At 40.1% G+C, this 16,340-nt stretch overlaps 1 protein-coding gene across 2 annotated transcripts in view; it reads left to right on the forward strand.

The window, feature by feature from the left end:
* Positions 1–363: 363 nt before the first annotated feature.
* IPMK (inositol polyphosphate multikinase) overlaps positions 364–16,340 on the forward strand; it is a 214,293-nt gene continuing 198,316 nt past the window's right edge. For both annotated transcript variants that reach the window (XM_029609777.1, XM_029609776.1), the window contains exon 1: positions 364–782. In XM_029609777.1, the coding sequence (XP_029465637.1) occupies positions 593–782 (190 nt within the window). In that variant the 5' untranslated portion in view covers positions 364–592. The remainder of the gene's footprint in view (positions 783–16,340) is intronic.

The raw sequence follows: 16,340 nt of genomic DNA on the forward strand, positions 1-16,340 counted from the left end.
ACGGACCGAACATTTTTAAAATGTAGCCCGTTTTAACGGGCTTAACGGCTTGTGTAATAATACTAAACATAGTACTAAAGTACATTTGGGCAAAAAAACTACAGGAAAATTAGAATTAAGGTCAAAAGAGAAAGCAAAACAGAAAAAAAGATTTTGGGGAAGCTAGAAAACAATGTTGCTAAAAAGACAGACAGCTATTTGCAGCAGGATGCTGTAGATCAGGGACTCTAAACAAAACAGCTACCCTACTGCATACACAGCTCCTGCGCCCCGCACCATCGCCGTCCATTCATGACACGGCGGGCTGCGCGCACGCCGGACGGACAGCAACGTCACCGGGTTGGGATTAGAAAGGGGGCGGGGCAGTGGATGGTCCTTGACGCAGCCGCAGTTCGTCGTTTACCTCCGGAGAGCTGGTGGCGGTGCTCTCTTCCTCACCGTGCCAGTAACCCAGGGAAGGAGGGAGAGAGCAGCATGGACAGCCTGCCCCAGAGCGCTGTGGGGCTGCGAGGGGAGAGCTCGGGGACGGCGGCAGGCGAGCTGTGAAGCTCCTGAGAAGCAGCTCCCGACTTTCTCCCCGCACGCGGCAGTTATGGCAACTGAGCTGCCCGTGGTGCTGGGGGTAGCGGCAGCGGACGCTCCGGTCGTAGCAGGCGGGGATGACGCGGCCAGGAAGGAGGGCAGCCCTAGCGGGCCGTGCGAGGAGAGGCGCTGGTTCGCGAACGGCTGCGTGCCGCTCTCGCACCAGGTGGCTGGGCACATGTACGGCAAGGCGAAGATCGGTGAGTGGCGTCAGCACCTTCCCTGCCTCTGCTGTGCCTGGCACGGCACCAGGCTTCCAGGATGTGGCACCCGGAGCTTGGCCACAAGCTTGCTCCCCGGGGGAGGGGTGGGGATCACATAGCTGAGCTTTAGGGCAAATGCACTGAACTTGAGCTGTGCGGAGAGAATTGTAAACACGGGCTGTGAACTCTAAGTCTCGTGATGGGGGATATCCTGCTTTCCTTGGGATTCTTACAGCAATGGTATAGTGACGCTGGAACCAGGGTGGACGTGGGGAAACACTTTATCATCCTTCACATGTATAATCCTGTACTATGCCCAGCTCCAGCACGTTTTGTTTCTAGCGTGGTTTTGTTTTTTTGGTAAAAAGTGTTACAAGTTTAGATCTGACAGGAAGGACAAGGTGGCACAGCTGGTTTTTTTTTTTTTTAATTAGTTGTCCTGCTGTGCAAGGCTAGGGAAAGAAAAAGATATAGCAATATTGTGGCCAAAACAGAGCGATGACAGATTCTGTGATAAGGCAAGACTGTTCTCTCTGCTCTTTAACATCTGCTTCCAGCTTGGAAAGTTCTCTACATGACAGTCTGGAGGGATGCAAGTATTGAGCAATTCTGAATAGATCTAGTACAAATGGACTTTGGAAACCGAAGAAGGAAAGAGAAGAGCAAGTGGCTGTAAAATCTGTAGTAAATTTGAAAGGAAAACTGATGTATACCACACACGTTTGTTAATTATGTGTAGAACCAACGTGGTGAAAATGGCATAATGACAATGTCGTACTGTAGAGCTGACTTTTGAAAGAGTATTTTATTTATTTTAAAAATTTGTAGTCTGCCATTCCAAAAATCTTAGCAGATAATAAAAAAAAACATAATAATGTTGGCAAAATACAATCAACAAAATATCTAAGCATATGGAACACAAAATCTTCCATAAATTAGTAGTCTTGAATTGAGAAGTTGGCTAGGATGAAATGAAGTGGACATTTATGCAACCTAGTGATCATAAGATGAGGTATTACGTGAAACTTACGTTTCTTACTGAATGCAGCCTGTTTGTGCATACTTTTATACCACATTTAAAAAAGCTTTTAATGTGAAATACAATAATTGTTGGGATGGATAAGCATCTGAAAGATTTTGGATGCTCATGGCTATTTAATTTAATGTAGCACTTCTAATTTTTTACTTAAATATAGACAATGTATGCTTTATTTTGGAAATGCCAGTACTTTTTGTGAACAATAATTTTATATATGTACAAGGGGAAATATGATAGAAGTCTATAAAATAATGAGTAGAATGGAATGAGTAAACGTTAATTAGTTGTTTACTCTTTTGAAAAGTATAAAGACCAGAGGATACACACTGAAGTTACTAGGTAATGCATTTAAAACTAATAGAAAATATTTTTTTACTGGGCACATAATTAAGCTCTGGAATTTGTTGCAAGAGGATATGGTGAAAGCTATTAGTGGAGCTGCATTTAAAAATGCACTGCTTATTCTTGGGATATGGAGCTCGGAGTCTGTGTACCCCTTCGAATCCTGGCAAGTTCTTGTGACCTGGCTTGGCTACTTTTTGAAACAGGCTATTGAGCTTGATGGACCTTTGGTATGACCCAGTATGGCAAGTCTTATGTTCAAGCTTGCCCTTTTAGGTGCAGCTTGATTTTATGCATCACACCTTGAGGATTTACAATGGGGTTTCTTAAGATTAAGTTGCTATAGCAACAACAGTCAGTATACCCTATGTGAGAGAGACCGTTGTGAATAATATATTATGTGAACTTTTGTTCCTTTCACAATTCTCTGATGGAAAATCTGTGCTCCTACTCTTCCTCTGAAAGATATTTTCACTGAGGTATTAATGCTCATTCTATAATATATTTTTTTAACTGATCCAAACCTTTAATATGGATAAAAAATATAAGTTAACAACCAGAGCAATAGTGGTATCTTAGTCCTATCATTTTATAGTGCTACATATGCAGACTGAAATTTTACAGTCATTACTGGCAAAAAACATCCATGAAACTCTAACTTAAAATAAAAAAGAACTGATAAGAAAAATGGCATGTGACAGCTACAATATGAAACAAGCTTGCTCAAAAAATTATGTATAACCAGCTTGTTAACTACAGAGGCTTACCGTATCTAACAACAAATGCTCACAAATCAAGGGCTAGATTCATCAAACTATCACATGCGATAGGAAGAGGGGCGTGTTTTATGGTAACAGCCTATTTATCGCAAAGTGGGCTTCACATAGGTATTACCGCAGAGTGCGATAACTGTTTTCACACTTTGCGGTATAACCCCAGTTGTTGCAATTCGTACCTACAACCACTGGAGTGAGAGAGAGCGAACAATGTTCTCTCAATGATGGACTCTCAACCTGGGTAACATCAAGCTAGGTTGAGAGAACATTGTACAAATCTGATCTTTGGTGAGTTTCCTCACTCTGAAGGACATCAAATCTTCACAAGAGTGCACTGTTCTGTTCATACATCTCACTCTGTATGTAAAAGTGTCCCCTAACCTCTACACTACTACCTAAACCGCACCTTGAGTTACTAGGTGGGCCTCCTGGAGAGGTATCAATTCCTAACTACTAGAAGGGCCTTATAGCTAGGCTCTTGCTATCTCAGCTTAAAAATACCCAGAATGCTATTTGCGAAAAGATCGCTTATTTTCGGCATTAAAACTGCAATATGGCTTTACAAACTGTGAAGCCAGCCCACTTGGACAGAAATCCCGCCCCAAACGCCTTCCCCTTTTCCAAATTAGCATTTCGCCATGCGTTATGGTGCTTTTTGCACGTGAAAACGCGTGTGAAAAGGCCATAACGCGATTTGGAAAATAACCCCCCAAATTATAATAGGGTTTACAAATTCTGTTAAGTTCAAGAAGGGGTACATTTTAAAAAGGACGCATGGGTGTCCATGAGTGCGCGGTACCTGGTGTGCGCACATGGGTGCGCTGATTTCCTATTGGCGCGTGTGCGGGTGCCCACTCGCATGATCAAGGGGGAGAATTTATTTAAAAGTGCATGGCGATGCAGTCGGCCCATCCCCAGTTCCCTCCCAGTCTGCTCCTTCTCTAACCCCTAAACACCACCTAACTATTTTTTTTTTTTTATTTTATTTTAAAACTTCTGCTTGGGAGAGCAGGTAAGTTCCACACACTGGCTGGCTGCCGGCGCACGCTTCACTAGGACAGCGCCTAATGGCTCTCGCTCAGACCGTGCCCCTGGCCCTCCCCTTTTACGAAGCCCCGCTCTTCCGTGCATAGCCAGGTTGCTTGGAAAATGCGCACGGCTCGACCACGCGCTTTTCTCTTGGTATTTGTGTGCGTTGGGGATTGAAAATTTCCCCATAAGTTGGAAAAATAAGTTGGGGGAAAAGTGAGGTGTATGTTTTAAATAAAATGCAACCCCCCCAATAATATTGTACCACTTGATATCATTTCAGTTGATGTAGCAGTGCAGATGGCCTGCCTTTGATATCGTAGTAAATTTATATATAGTAACTTACTTTTTTATTAGAATGTATTACTTTGTTATTGGACTAAATTATGATATATATATTATATATATATCAACCATAAACACTCATTACCGAGTGGAAAACAAGCACAATTAATTTTTATAAATATTGTCTTTATTTAGTTTCTATACCAACAATTGTGACAGTTCTAACAAATTCTAACTATCATAGAGATCAGTTGTGTTATTTTATCTCACTAAAATCACCATCCATTTGTACTCAACCACACCACTCTCACTTTTTGTGCAATATATGCAAAATAAGAATTACATGATATTTACTTAAAATTTTACAATGACAAACACTGGTGTAATTTTATACAACTAAATATAACTCATCTTGATATTAACACGTTTTCATCAAAATACAAGTTACCAATTTAACCCTTAAGTCACTATAAATGATCGTGAAGTGCTTGCCACTGATGTTGTTCTTGTCATTTTTTATCTATCCCAACCGGGCCCTGGTTTCGCCTTCCGGCTTCTTCAGGGGAATATATATGTTGTTCAACCAGTGTTTAATCTCTCACAACACTTCCATGTAAACTCTATCATTCCATGAGGGCACTTATGATCTTCATTGCATCTGCAACTGTGTATTATGTCTATATGTTGTATATCTGTAGCAATTTTCATAAACCGCTGTCATCACTATCAACGAAATCCATCTTTAAATGATAATGCCTCGCAGATCTCATCCTTTGAAAAAAACTTTTTTAGAGCCATTGAAGCTTCCCTGTTATATTCAAGAACCAGTATTTGACCAACAGGACTTGTCCTTTCTAAGTTTGGCACTTCTTGCTATCTCAATAGCGCGGCACAAACTGTGCATACAAGTTTCACCGATGACTCCAACATTGCTCCTCCAATCTCAAAGACGCGGTGTGTGTATGTGTGTATGTATATGTATATATATATATATATATATATATATATATATATATATATATAATTTTTCATTACACTTTTTCTGTTCATTCAAGTGGACTAATATGGTAACCAAACTACTTAAGCCAATGTCCTTTTCAGTGGCCATGCCTACTACCATAGCAGAAGTCTATTTAGAGGGAATCTAGTGGGGAGAGGGTGTACCAGACAAGCTGACATGATCTAGTGTAGTATCCCAGGTAAGGAGCCCCTGAGATGTAGTCTGAGGTATTACCTTACTTAGCCATCACTAGTGTCCTAGTTTTATTTTTGCATCCTTAAACTAATAATACATTGGAGAGCCCAGTTCTGGTTCTGCTCATCTTTCTAGAAACTGAAAACATTTTTATTTACTTGTGATTTATCTTAGTAGTCTTAGTTATTAAGCATTTCCAATTATTATGTGTGTTTTTGTCTGAAATCTTAACACAAACACATACTGTAAGTTTGTTTTAGAGTAGCCAAAAATTAAGCTGTTACTAATATTGGTGGAGTTATACACTGTAACTATTATATATGGCTGGAAGGTCTCAGGAATGGAAAAATACTGTATTAGAAGATTTGGGCATCAGCCACAAAATTTTTTTTTTTTTTTTTAGGATCCAGGGAAAACTTTAATTTTCCTTTTTTAAATTGCTTACTTGCTCCTTCTCTTGTGTTGTCTATATTTCAGGGTTGTTTTTTTTTTTTTTTTTTCACATTTTTGCTTGTGACTTTTTTTTTTTTTGGTTCTGTTTTTCTGTCATGCTTGGGTTTTTTGTCTTATTTGTATTTTTTTTTCTGTCTTCTCTCTATCTGTGGAACCCTAGGCTGGAGCATTTTGGCCTGATCCCAGCCAAGAGAGATGTCACAAGTGCCAATTTTTAGGCAAACTGGCACCCAAGAATTTTCTACTCCTGCATGTATGTAGTTTCCTTTATATATGACATGACTCAGTCTAACATCGTTGACTAGAATTTATCTCCACCCCTCAAATTCCCCTAAAGTTACAGTATAAAATCTATACAATATATTCATATCTTCATGTGGAACTATTTGAACAGTTAGCATATAGGAGATGTTCAGAAGCAGGGCTCAAATTTTTATGATCAAAATGTTAAATTCTAAATATAGGGGATTGGAAACTGCTAAATTTCTTATCAAGGAAGAGTAGTGTGGCTGCTGTTTTAGCAGACTTGACTGCCTGCAAATAGAGACCTTTTTTAATTGGACTTTTAATATATTGGCATTTTTTAAAAAAAAAATGTATTTCTATGCATCAGGGAAGAGATCATATTAAGGTTTCAAACTTGTAGTGGTATATTATTGGATTAGATATCATATGGTAAAATTTCCACTGTTGTGTTCTTTTGATTTATATTTAGTCACAGTACTGTACATATAATCCTCTTGCATGCCTCCATTTTGACAATGTATGAAAGCTTAGTGTAATATTTTTTTAAGAAACAGTTATTAGCTGCAGAGTGAGTACATTTTTGCAAAACTCTCTCTGCAGAACTGTCCTGATGGACCCCAATTACTGTTGCTTACTGTCATTTCTTGTATAGCTTGATATTTCAGTTGATGTAGCATTGCAGCTGGCCTCACAGTAAATTATTTATTTAAAACATTTATAGGCCACCTTAATACACAGCTCTAGGCGGTTTACAGAAATAAGTTCTAATTGCATGGCTTAGCACTGAGATTTCTGCATAGAGCTAATTGAAAATCATTTAACTACACCATACATATTTTAAAATCACAGTATTAGATGATGACTTTTATCGTTTCATGAAGGTGTAAAGAAAACAAGACCCCCATAATTTGTTAAACTTGTTTTTTTTTCTGATCTTTAAAAGCCTGATTCAGTTTTCAGTGGTATTTTGCCTAGTAAATTCATCAGAACACTTATATAAGAACATGCCATACTGGGTCAGACCAAGGGTCCATGAAGCCCAGCATCCTGTTTGCAACAGTGGCCAATCCAGGCCATAAGAACCTGGCAAGTACCCAAAAACTAAGTCTATTCCATGCTACCATTGCTAGTAATAGCAGTGGCTATTTTCTGAGTCAACTTACTTAATAGCAGGTAATGGAATTCTCCTCCAAGAACTTATCCAGTCCTTTTTTAAACACAGCTATACTAACTGCACTAACCACATCCTCTGGCAACAAATTCCAGAGTTTAATTGTACATTGACTGAAAAAGAACTTTCTCCAATTAGTTTTAAATGTGCCCCATGCTAACTTCATGGAGTGCCCCCTAGTCCTTCTATTATTCGAAAGAGTAAATAACCGATTCACATCTACCCGTTCTAGACCTCTCATGATTTTAAACACCTCTATAATATCCCCCCTCAGCCGTCCCTTCTCCAAGCTGAAAAGTTCTAACCTCTTTAGTCTTTCCTCATAGGGAAGCTGTTCCATTCCCCTTATCACTATTTGAAGCATTTAGAGTAGTCTGTAATTGTTAAACTGAAAAACAAACATTTATCTAAAGCCTTTGCAGGGAATCTAAAGTGTGCTGTAAAGGCACAATCTGGAAGCATATGCCAGCTCTGTTAGGCAGGCAGATGGGTTTGTACCAATGTCTGTTCTCTTTCCTTCTCTTGCTGTCCAGTTAGTGAGAGAGAGAGGGCAAGCTGTCTGTTTATTCACACCCTGAGAGATATCTTTGCCAGAATCCCATAAAGTTCTGTGGAACTCTCCTCTTGAGTTTAGTATGGAATAAGAATCTGACTCTTCTATTTGTATTTAAAGAACTGCTTGATGAATCTCTGCGATTTTTGTTTGGACTATGATGTTAGAATCTGAAACTTAGGATAGTGGTAAGTTGACCTGATTTTGGAGTACATTCCATTTTTTTTTCTCAGGATAAGGGTATTATGGCTGGAAGGATCAATAACAGCTGCATGTTATGTATTGTGGCACAGTGGTATTTCATGAGAGAAGATGCTTGTGGCTGGAGTAACTGTTATTGGTGCAATATAAGGAGACTCAAAGAAACTAAGACTCAATAGCAAAACTTATCATGCAAGCAAAGAATTTTGGGTTTGTAATTTTATTTATACATAACAATTCCTTACAGATATATATTACTGGGTGCATAATAGTTGAGAGAATACTAAAAGTTGACGAACAATTTTAATGTGGTATTCCTTGATACACTGTCCTCACTCAGAGTCTGGGATGCCACTTTACTTCTCCCATTGTATTCTTTAGTATGTCATTCATATCCTCTACCACCACTGTGGTAGATCTGTGCCTCAGAGCTCTGTCCTGGATCTCTTCTGTCTTTTTTTACATTTGTTCCCTTGGTTTTCTAATCTCATAAGAACATAAGAAAATGCCATACTGGGTCAGAACAAGGGTCCATCAAGCCCAGCATCCTGTTTCCAACAGTGGCCAATCCAGGCCATAAGAACGTGGCAAGTACCCAAAAACTAAATCTATTCCATGTTACCATTGCTAACGGCAGTGGCTAGTCTCTAAGTGAAGTTAATAGCAGGTAATGGACTTCTCCTCCAAGAACTTACCCAGTTCTTTTTTAAACACAGCTATACTAACTGCACTAACCACATCCTCTGGCAACAAATTCCAGAGTTTAATTGTGCTTTGAGTAAAAAAAGAACTTTCTCCGATTTAGTTTTAAATGTGCCCCATGCTAACTTCATGGAGTGCCCCCTAGTCTTTCTACTATCCGAAAGAGTAAATAACCGATTCACATCTACCCATTCTAGACCTCTCATTATTTTAAACACCTCTATCATATCCCCCCTCAGCAGTCTCTTCTCCAAGCTGAAAAGTCCTAACCTCTTTAGTCTTTCCTCATAGGGGAGCTGTTCCATTCCCCTTATCATTTTGGTAGCCCTTCTCTGTACCTTCTCCATCGCAATTATATCTTTTTTGAGATGTGGCGACCAGAATTGTACACAGTATTCAAGGTGCGGTCTCACCATGGAGCGATACAGAGGCATTATGACATTTTCCGTTTTATTCACCATTCCCTTTCTAATAATTCCCAACATTGTTTGCTTTTTTGACTGCCGCAGCACACTGAACCGACGATTTCAATGTTATCCACTATGACGCCTAGATCTCTTTCTTGGGTTGTAGCACCTAATATGGAACCAACATTGTGTAATTACAGCATGGGTTATTTTTCCCTATATGCATCACCTTGCACTTATCCACATTAAATTTCATCTGCCATTTGGATGCCCAATTTTCCAGTCTCACAAGGTCTTCCTGCAATTTATCACAATCTGCTTGTGATTTAACTACTCTGAACAATTTTGTGTCATCTGCAAATTTGATTCTCACTCGTCGTATTTCTTTCCAGATCATTTATAAATATATTGAAAAGTAAGGGTCCCAATACAGATCCCTGAGGCACTCCACTGTCCGCTCCCTTCCACTGAGAAAATTGTCCATTTAATCCTACTCTTTTTGTTTCCTGTCTTTTAGCCAGTTTGCAATCCACGAAAGGACATCGCCACCTATCCCATGACTTTTTACTTTTCCTAGAAGCCTCTCATGAGGAGCTTTGTCAAACGCCTTCTGAAAATCCAAGTATACTACATCTACCGGTTCACCTTTATCCACATGTTTATTAACTCCTTCCAAAAAAGTGAAGCAGATTTGTAAGGCAAGACTTGCCCTGGGTAAAGCCATGCTGACTTTGTTCCATTAAACCATGTCTTTCTATATGTTCTGTGATTTTGATGTTTAGAACACTTTCCACTATTTTTCCTGGCACTGAAGTCAGGCTAACCGGTCTGTAGTTTCCCGGCTTGCCCCTGGAGCCCTTTTTAAATATTGGGGTTACATTTGGTATCCTCCAGTCTTCGGGTACAATGGATGATTTTAATGATAGGTTACACATTTTTACTAATAGGTCTGAAATTTCATTTTTTAGTTCCTTCAGAACTCTGGGGTGTATACCATCTGGTCCAGGTGATTTACTACTCTTCAGTTTGTCAATCAGGCCTACCACATCTTCTAGGTTCACCGTGATTTGATTCAGTCCATCTGAATCATTACCCATGAAAACCTTCTCCATTACGGGTACCTCCCCAACATCCTCTTCAGTAAACACTGAAGCAAAGAAATCATTTAATCTTTCCGCGATGGCCTTATCTTCTCTAAGTGCCCCTTTAACCCCTCGATCATCTAACGATCCAACTGACTCCCTCACAGGTTTCCTGCTTCGGATATATTTAAAGTTTTTACTGTGAGTTTTTGCCTCTATAGCCAACTTCTTTTCAAATTCTCTCTTAGCCTGTCTTATCAATGTCTTACATTTAACTTGCCAACGTTTATGCTTTATCCTATTTTCTTCTGTTGGATCCTTCTTCCAATTTTTGAATGAAGATCTTTTGGCTAAAATAGCTTCTTTCACCTCCCCTTTTAACCATGTTGGTAGTCGTTTTGCCTTCTTTCCACCTTTCTTAATGTGTGGAATACATCTAGACTGTGCTTCTAGAATGGTATTTTTTAACAATGACCACGCCTCTTGGACATTTTTTACTTTTGTAGCTGCTCCTTTCAGTTTTTTTCTAACAATTTTTTTCTCATTTTATCAAAGTTTCCCTTTTGAAAGTTTAGCACAAGAGCCTTGGATTTGCTTACTGTCCCCCTTCTAGTCATTAATTCAAATTTGATCATATTATGATCACTATTGCCAAGCGGCCCCACCACCATTACCTCTCTCACCAAGTCCTGTGCTCCACTGTGAATTAGATCTAAAATTGCTCCCTCTCTCGTCGGTTCCTAAACCAATTGCTCCATAAAGCTATAAAGCTATCATTTATTCTATTGCTGCTTTTAGTGTTACCTTTATACTAAATCTATCTCTGCATCACAAATTTCACCAAGAATTCAGTTCCGAATCTCAGCCTTCTTATCTGGTATTGCTACCTGGATGTCCCACTGCCACCTTTTTAAAATTTGACATGGCCAAGAGTAAATTACTTCTTTCCTCTTTTTTTCTATCAGTTTGTTCATTGGTCTTCCTAAAACGACACTACATTCGTTACAATTATTACTTAATTCGGCTGTGCGTCTAGTATCTCATTCAAAGCGTTGTGATCATATTTCTCCAGTCCTACACATTCTGAATTGGCTACCAATAACTGAACGCATTACTTACAAAATAGCTATGGTTGTTTTTAAGTTGTTAACTTCGGATTCCCCTTACTGGCTAAATGCCCTTCTACGCATTTATAAACCAGTAAGATGCTTACGTTCTTCTCAATTGAATCTGCTAGAAGCTCCTTCTGTTGAACAACTTCACTTTATATAGTATTCGTGAGACCTCTTTTTCCATTGCTGCGCCAACACAATGGAATCTCATTCCATTTGAGCTCAGGTCTTTGGATGCTGCAAAAAAGTTCAGACGCGCTAAAGAAAAAGAAAACGAACATTTTGAGGGCCGGATTCAAGGACCCATGGATGCTCACGTAATACGGGAGCAGAAGCCGGAGGATAGCTCGCAGCGAGGAGAGCGGGTGGAAGAGGAAACCGCCTCCTCACAAGAGCTTCAGACCACCTTATCCCCGGTACCGCGGATGCCCCCAGGAAACCCTGCAGCTCTGCGAGGAGCGAACGGGGACGATTCCAACCGCGGAAGTGAAAATGAAACCGCCAGAGAATCGTGGCTGAGCGATGAGGGCGGAACAACAGAGGCCACAACCCGTGGAAGTGATTGGCCTGGGAGACGCTGCAGGCAGTACGATACAGCCTCCAACAGAAAGGAAAGTATCTTTGATATTATCTAAAAAGAAAGAACTAATAAAACCAGAAGCTTTTTCCTTAGAAAAGATATGGGAAGCAATTCAAACGGTTAATGATAACCTCTTTAACCAGATAAATCCTTTGGCTTCTGTCTTAAATACTACTGTGGAAAGATTGGGAAAATTAGAGGAAGACATGAATAAACAGATGGAAAGAAGTGGAAAGGTTGAGAATGAAGTAAAGGAAATGAGAAATCTTCAAAATAACATTATAAAAGGAAATTCCATATTAATGAATCGTTTAGAAAATATGGAGAATCAAATCAAAGGGAGAAACTTGCGTTTAATAAATTTCCCTAGAGATCCCATGGTGACTCCACGAGATATGTGGAGGCAATATTTGACTCAGATATTAAAGATATCAGAGGATTTAATACCACCAACATCGAAGTTATACTATATACCAGCTTTTAAAATAATAGAGAAGGAAGGAGAAAAAGATTTTCAACTGTTAACACCTGTGAATACATCTGAAATTCCAGCATTAGATGTAACAAATTTGCTTGAAACGACACAGAGAGAACAAGTGAAACCTGCCACTCTCATAGTGACTTTTTTGCTTGAATCAGATCGTGAATGGATTTTGAGATTATATTTTCGTAACAGGACTGAGTCTTTCCTTGGTCTAAAAGTTGGAATATTCCCAGATTTGGCAAGAAGTACCCAGCTAAGAAGAAAATTATTTCTAAAATTAAGACCTCATGTACAGAAATTGGGCGCTATGTACATTCTCAAATATCCATGTAAATGTTATATAAAATACAAAAATGTTTCCTATATATTCTTCCAACCTGAGCAATTGGAGAATTTTCTAAAAAAGTATTCTTTAGATATAATAACGTCCTCCCCTGTTTTGGAAGGCTAAGTACTATTGGTCTGTAGTTGGATCCGTAATTATTAGAAACTCCTGTATAGGGCCTGTATTTTCTTCAATGTTATATTTTATTCCTGAGGTAGAGTAATGGATCACCCCCAGGAAACGAGGACTTTAAAGCAGACGGAAAAGGGAAAGATATTATTGTGATAGGTGTATATATTGGTTTATGGATACTGCTTATTACACAAGATTGTTTTCTTGATGTATTTTTGAAAATGGGGAAAAAAAAAAAAAAAAAGTTCAGACAGTTATTGAAAGAGCACCTTCTCCAGCGTGCATACAACATATTCTAGAATGCTGCCAGCAGAATAAATACTTCTACAGATGTGAGGATTCTGTTACATACTTTGGGTGATTGATTATTCATTTTATTTACATGAGATTGTCTATTTCTGTTTCTGTGAAACATATGCAATTTGTGTGTTATTGTATTTGTTATTTTTATGTTTTTATTATGTATGTTAATGTTGTAAATCGCCTAGGCCTCCTTGTGGTAGGCGATCAATAAATTTTAATAAATGAAATGAAAATCCCATTTGCTTTAGCCTCTTAACTTTTGGAGTCAGGTTCTTTCTCTTTCCTCCATTTCTCTCTCTTGCTCTCAATAGTTGGTCTACTCTACTTCCACACAATACACCCAAGCTCAGTATGCTGTCTTTTCTACTACCACACATCTCAATTATGCACTTCCTACACTTCACAGGGCTTTTACTACTAGTACATGATACTGCAAACCCAGTCAGCATAAAAAATCTAAACAGTTGAAGATATGCCATTTTTCAATCTCAGCTGGTACAGTTGTAAAAGTAGACCTATAGACCATATAATCACTATTAAATACACCAAAGAGATATATGTCAGAAACCTGTTATTTAAAAAGCCGTGTTGTGCATATCTTCCTTGTCATTGGATAATCCCTTGTGAGTCTTATATTCTTGGAAACTGAATTCCAAAGAGTAAGGTCCCACAAGATAATGCTTGATTCTGTGTATCTACAAATTTTTACCTCCCAGCAGGAGTGGGAAAGGTCAGTTGTCCCTTATTTGGGGCCCAAATCAAAAAGTAATTCTTATGCACCAAAGGCAGGATTTTAAAAGAAATTCTAGAATCGGTGGGTAAACAGTAAAGATTTTTCAAAAGCTAGTGTGATCATGAATTTTCAGCCTCATAAGAATCCTGTCTGGGTTATGAACAAACTGTAACCTAAGAAACATAGAAAATGACGACAGAAAAGGACCAAATGGTTCATCCTGTCTTTCCAACTGTGAGATATAAGTCACTCCCTTGTTTTCCCAAATTGTCAAAGTCAGGGCCTTTGTTGGTTGTTGTCTGAGTCCAATTCCCTGTTACCTCTTGCCGTTGAAGCAGATAGCAACGTTGGATGCAACTCCAACATTGCTATCAGGCATGTTGGTTAAGGGTAGTAAGCGCCATACTAGCAAGTTACCCCATGCTTATTTATTTTCCCAGACCGTAAAATCCAATGTCCTTGTTGGTTGCTGTCTGAATCTAATTCCTCTTTTCCCCCTGCCATAAAAGCAGAGAGCAATAATGGAGTTGCATCAACGATATGAAGGCTTATTGGTTAAGGGTAGTAATTGCTATGTGAGCAAGTTACCCCCATGCAGTCTTCATTTCTATCCTCCTAGCCTTTAGGGATCCAGAGGGCCCGATTTTATAACATGTGCGTGCAGCCGTGCGCATGTTATAAAATCCGGGGTCGGCGCGCACAAGGGGGTGCACACTTGTGCAACTTGCGCGGGCCGAGCCCTAGGGGAGCCCCGATGGCTTTCCTTCCACCCCCACTAACCTTTATTATTTAAGTTGCGCCTGCCAGCCTAGCAGACCTTCGGAGGCCCCTGGACCGCCCCTGCCCCTTTTTTTCAAGCCCTGTGACATTTGTGTGTTCCTGGGACTTGTGTGCGGCGCCGGGCCTATGCAAAATCGGCTTGGTGCGTGTAAACCCCCCCCCCCCCCCCCCTGCGTAAATCCAGCCGGATTTATGCGTGCAGGACTTTTAAAATCTGCCCCACAGTGTTTATCTCATGCCTCTTTGAAATCTTTCACTGTTTTTGTCTTCACCTCCTCCTGTGGAAGGACATTCCAGGCATCCACCACCCTCTCTGTGAAGAAATATTTTCTGACATTGGTTCTGAGATATCCTTCCTAGAGTTTCATTCCGTGATCCCTAGTTTTACTGATTTCTTTCCAACAGAAAAGGTTTGTTGATTGTGCATCTTTAAAACCTTTCAGGTTTTAAAGATGCACCTTCTCTCCTCCTCTCCTCCAGGGTATACATATATTTAGGTCCTTCAACCTCTCCTCATAAGTCATTTGATTGGAGACCCCCCCACCGTTTTTTGTTGCCCTTCTCTGGACTGCCTCCATCCTATCTCTGTCCCTTTCGAGATAAGGTCTCCAGAACTGAACTCAGTACTCCAGATGAGGCCTCACCAAAGACCTGTACAAAGAGACTATCACTTCCTTTTACTTACAGGCTATTCCTCTATACAGCCCAGCATTCTTCTGGCTTTAGCTATCACCTTGTCACATTGCTTCACCGTCTTCGGATCACTAGACACTTATAACCCCAAGGTTCCTCTCTTGCTCCGTGTACAACAGCCCTTCACCCCTCAAGACATACAGCTCTTTTGGATTACCATACCCGAGATGCAAGACTCAGCACTTCTTGGAATTGAATTTCAGCTGCCATATCTTTGACCACTGTTCAAGCTTCCTTTAAATCACGTTTTATTCTCTCTACTCCTTTCGGTGTGTCCACTCTGTTGCAGATCTTAGTATTATCTGCAAAAAGACAAACTTTACCTTCTGTCCCTTCCGCAATGTCACTCACAAAGATATTGAATAGGACCTGTCCCAACACCGATCCTTGTGGCACTACGCTTAATACTCGCCATCTTCTATCCGTCAACCAGTTTGTAATCCAGGCTACCTTGGCACTTACTCCTAAGCTTCTCATTTTATTCACAAGCCTCCTGTGTGGGACAGTATCAAAAGCTTTACTGAAATCCAAGTAGATCACATCAAGCGCTCTTCCTCGACCCAATTCCTTAGTCACCCAATCAAAAAAAGTCAATCAGATTTGCCTGACAGGACCTTCCTCTGGTGAATCCATGCTGCCTCTGGTCCAGCAACTCTTCTGACTGTAGATGGTTCACTATTCTTTCCTTCAGCAGCGTCTCCATTACTTTTCCCACCACCAAGGTGATGCTAACCGGTTGTAGTTTCCAGCCTCCTCTCTGCTCTCACTCTTGTGCAGCAGGATCACCACCGCTCTTCTCCAATCACTCGGCACCACACCCGTTTCTAGGGATCTATTGAGCAGGTTGGGCAGTGGACCCACCAGCACATCTCTGAGCTCCCTTGGTATCCTAGGATGAACTCCTCAGGCCCCATGGCTTTGTCCACTTTCAG

This window comes from Rhinatrema bivittatum, chromosome 7, assembly GCF_901001135.1.
Source record: "Rhinatrema bivittatum chromosome 7, aRhiBiv1.1, whole genome shotgun sequence".
In the NCBI taxonomy this organism is placed as follows: domain Eukaryota; kingdom Metazoa; phylum Chordata; class Amphibia; order Gymnophiona; family Rhinatrematidae; genus Rhinatrema; species Rhinatrema bivittatum.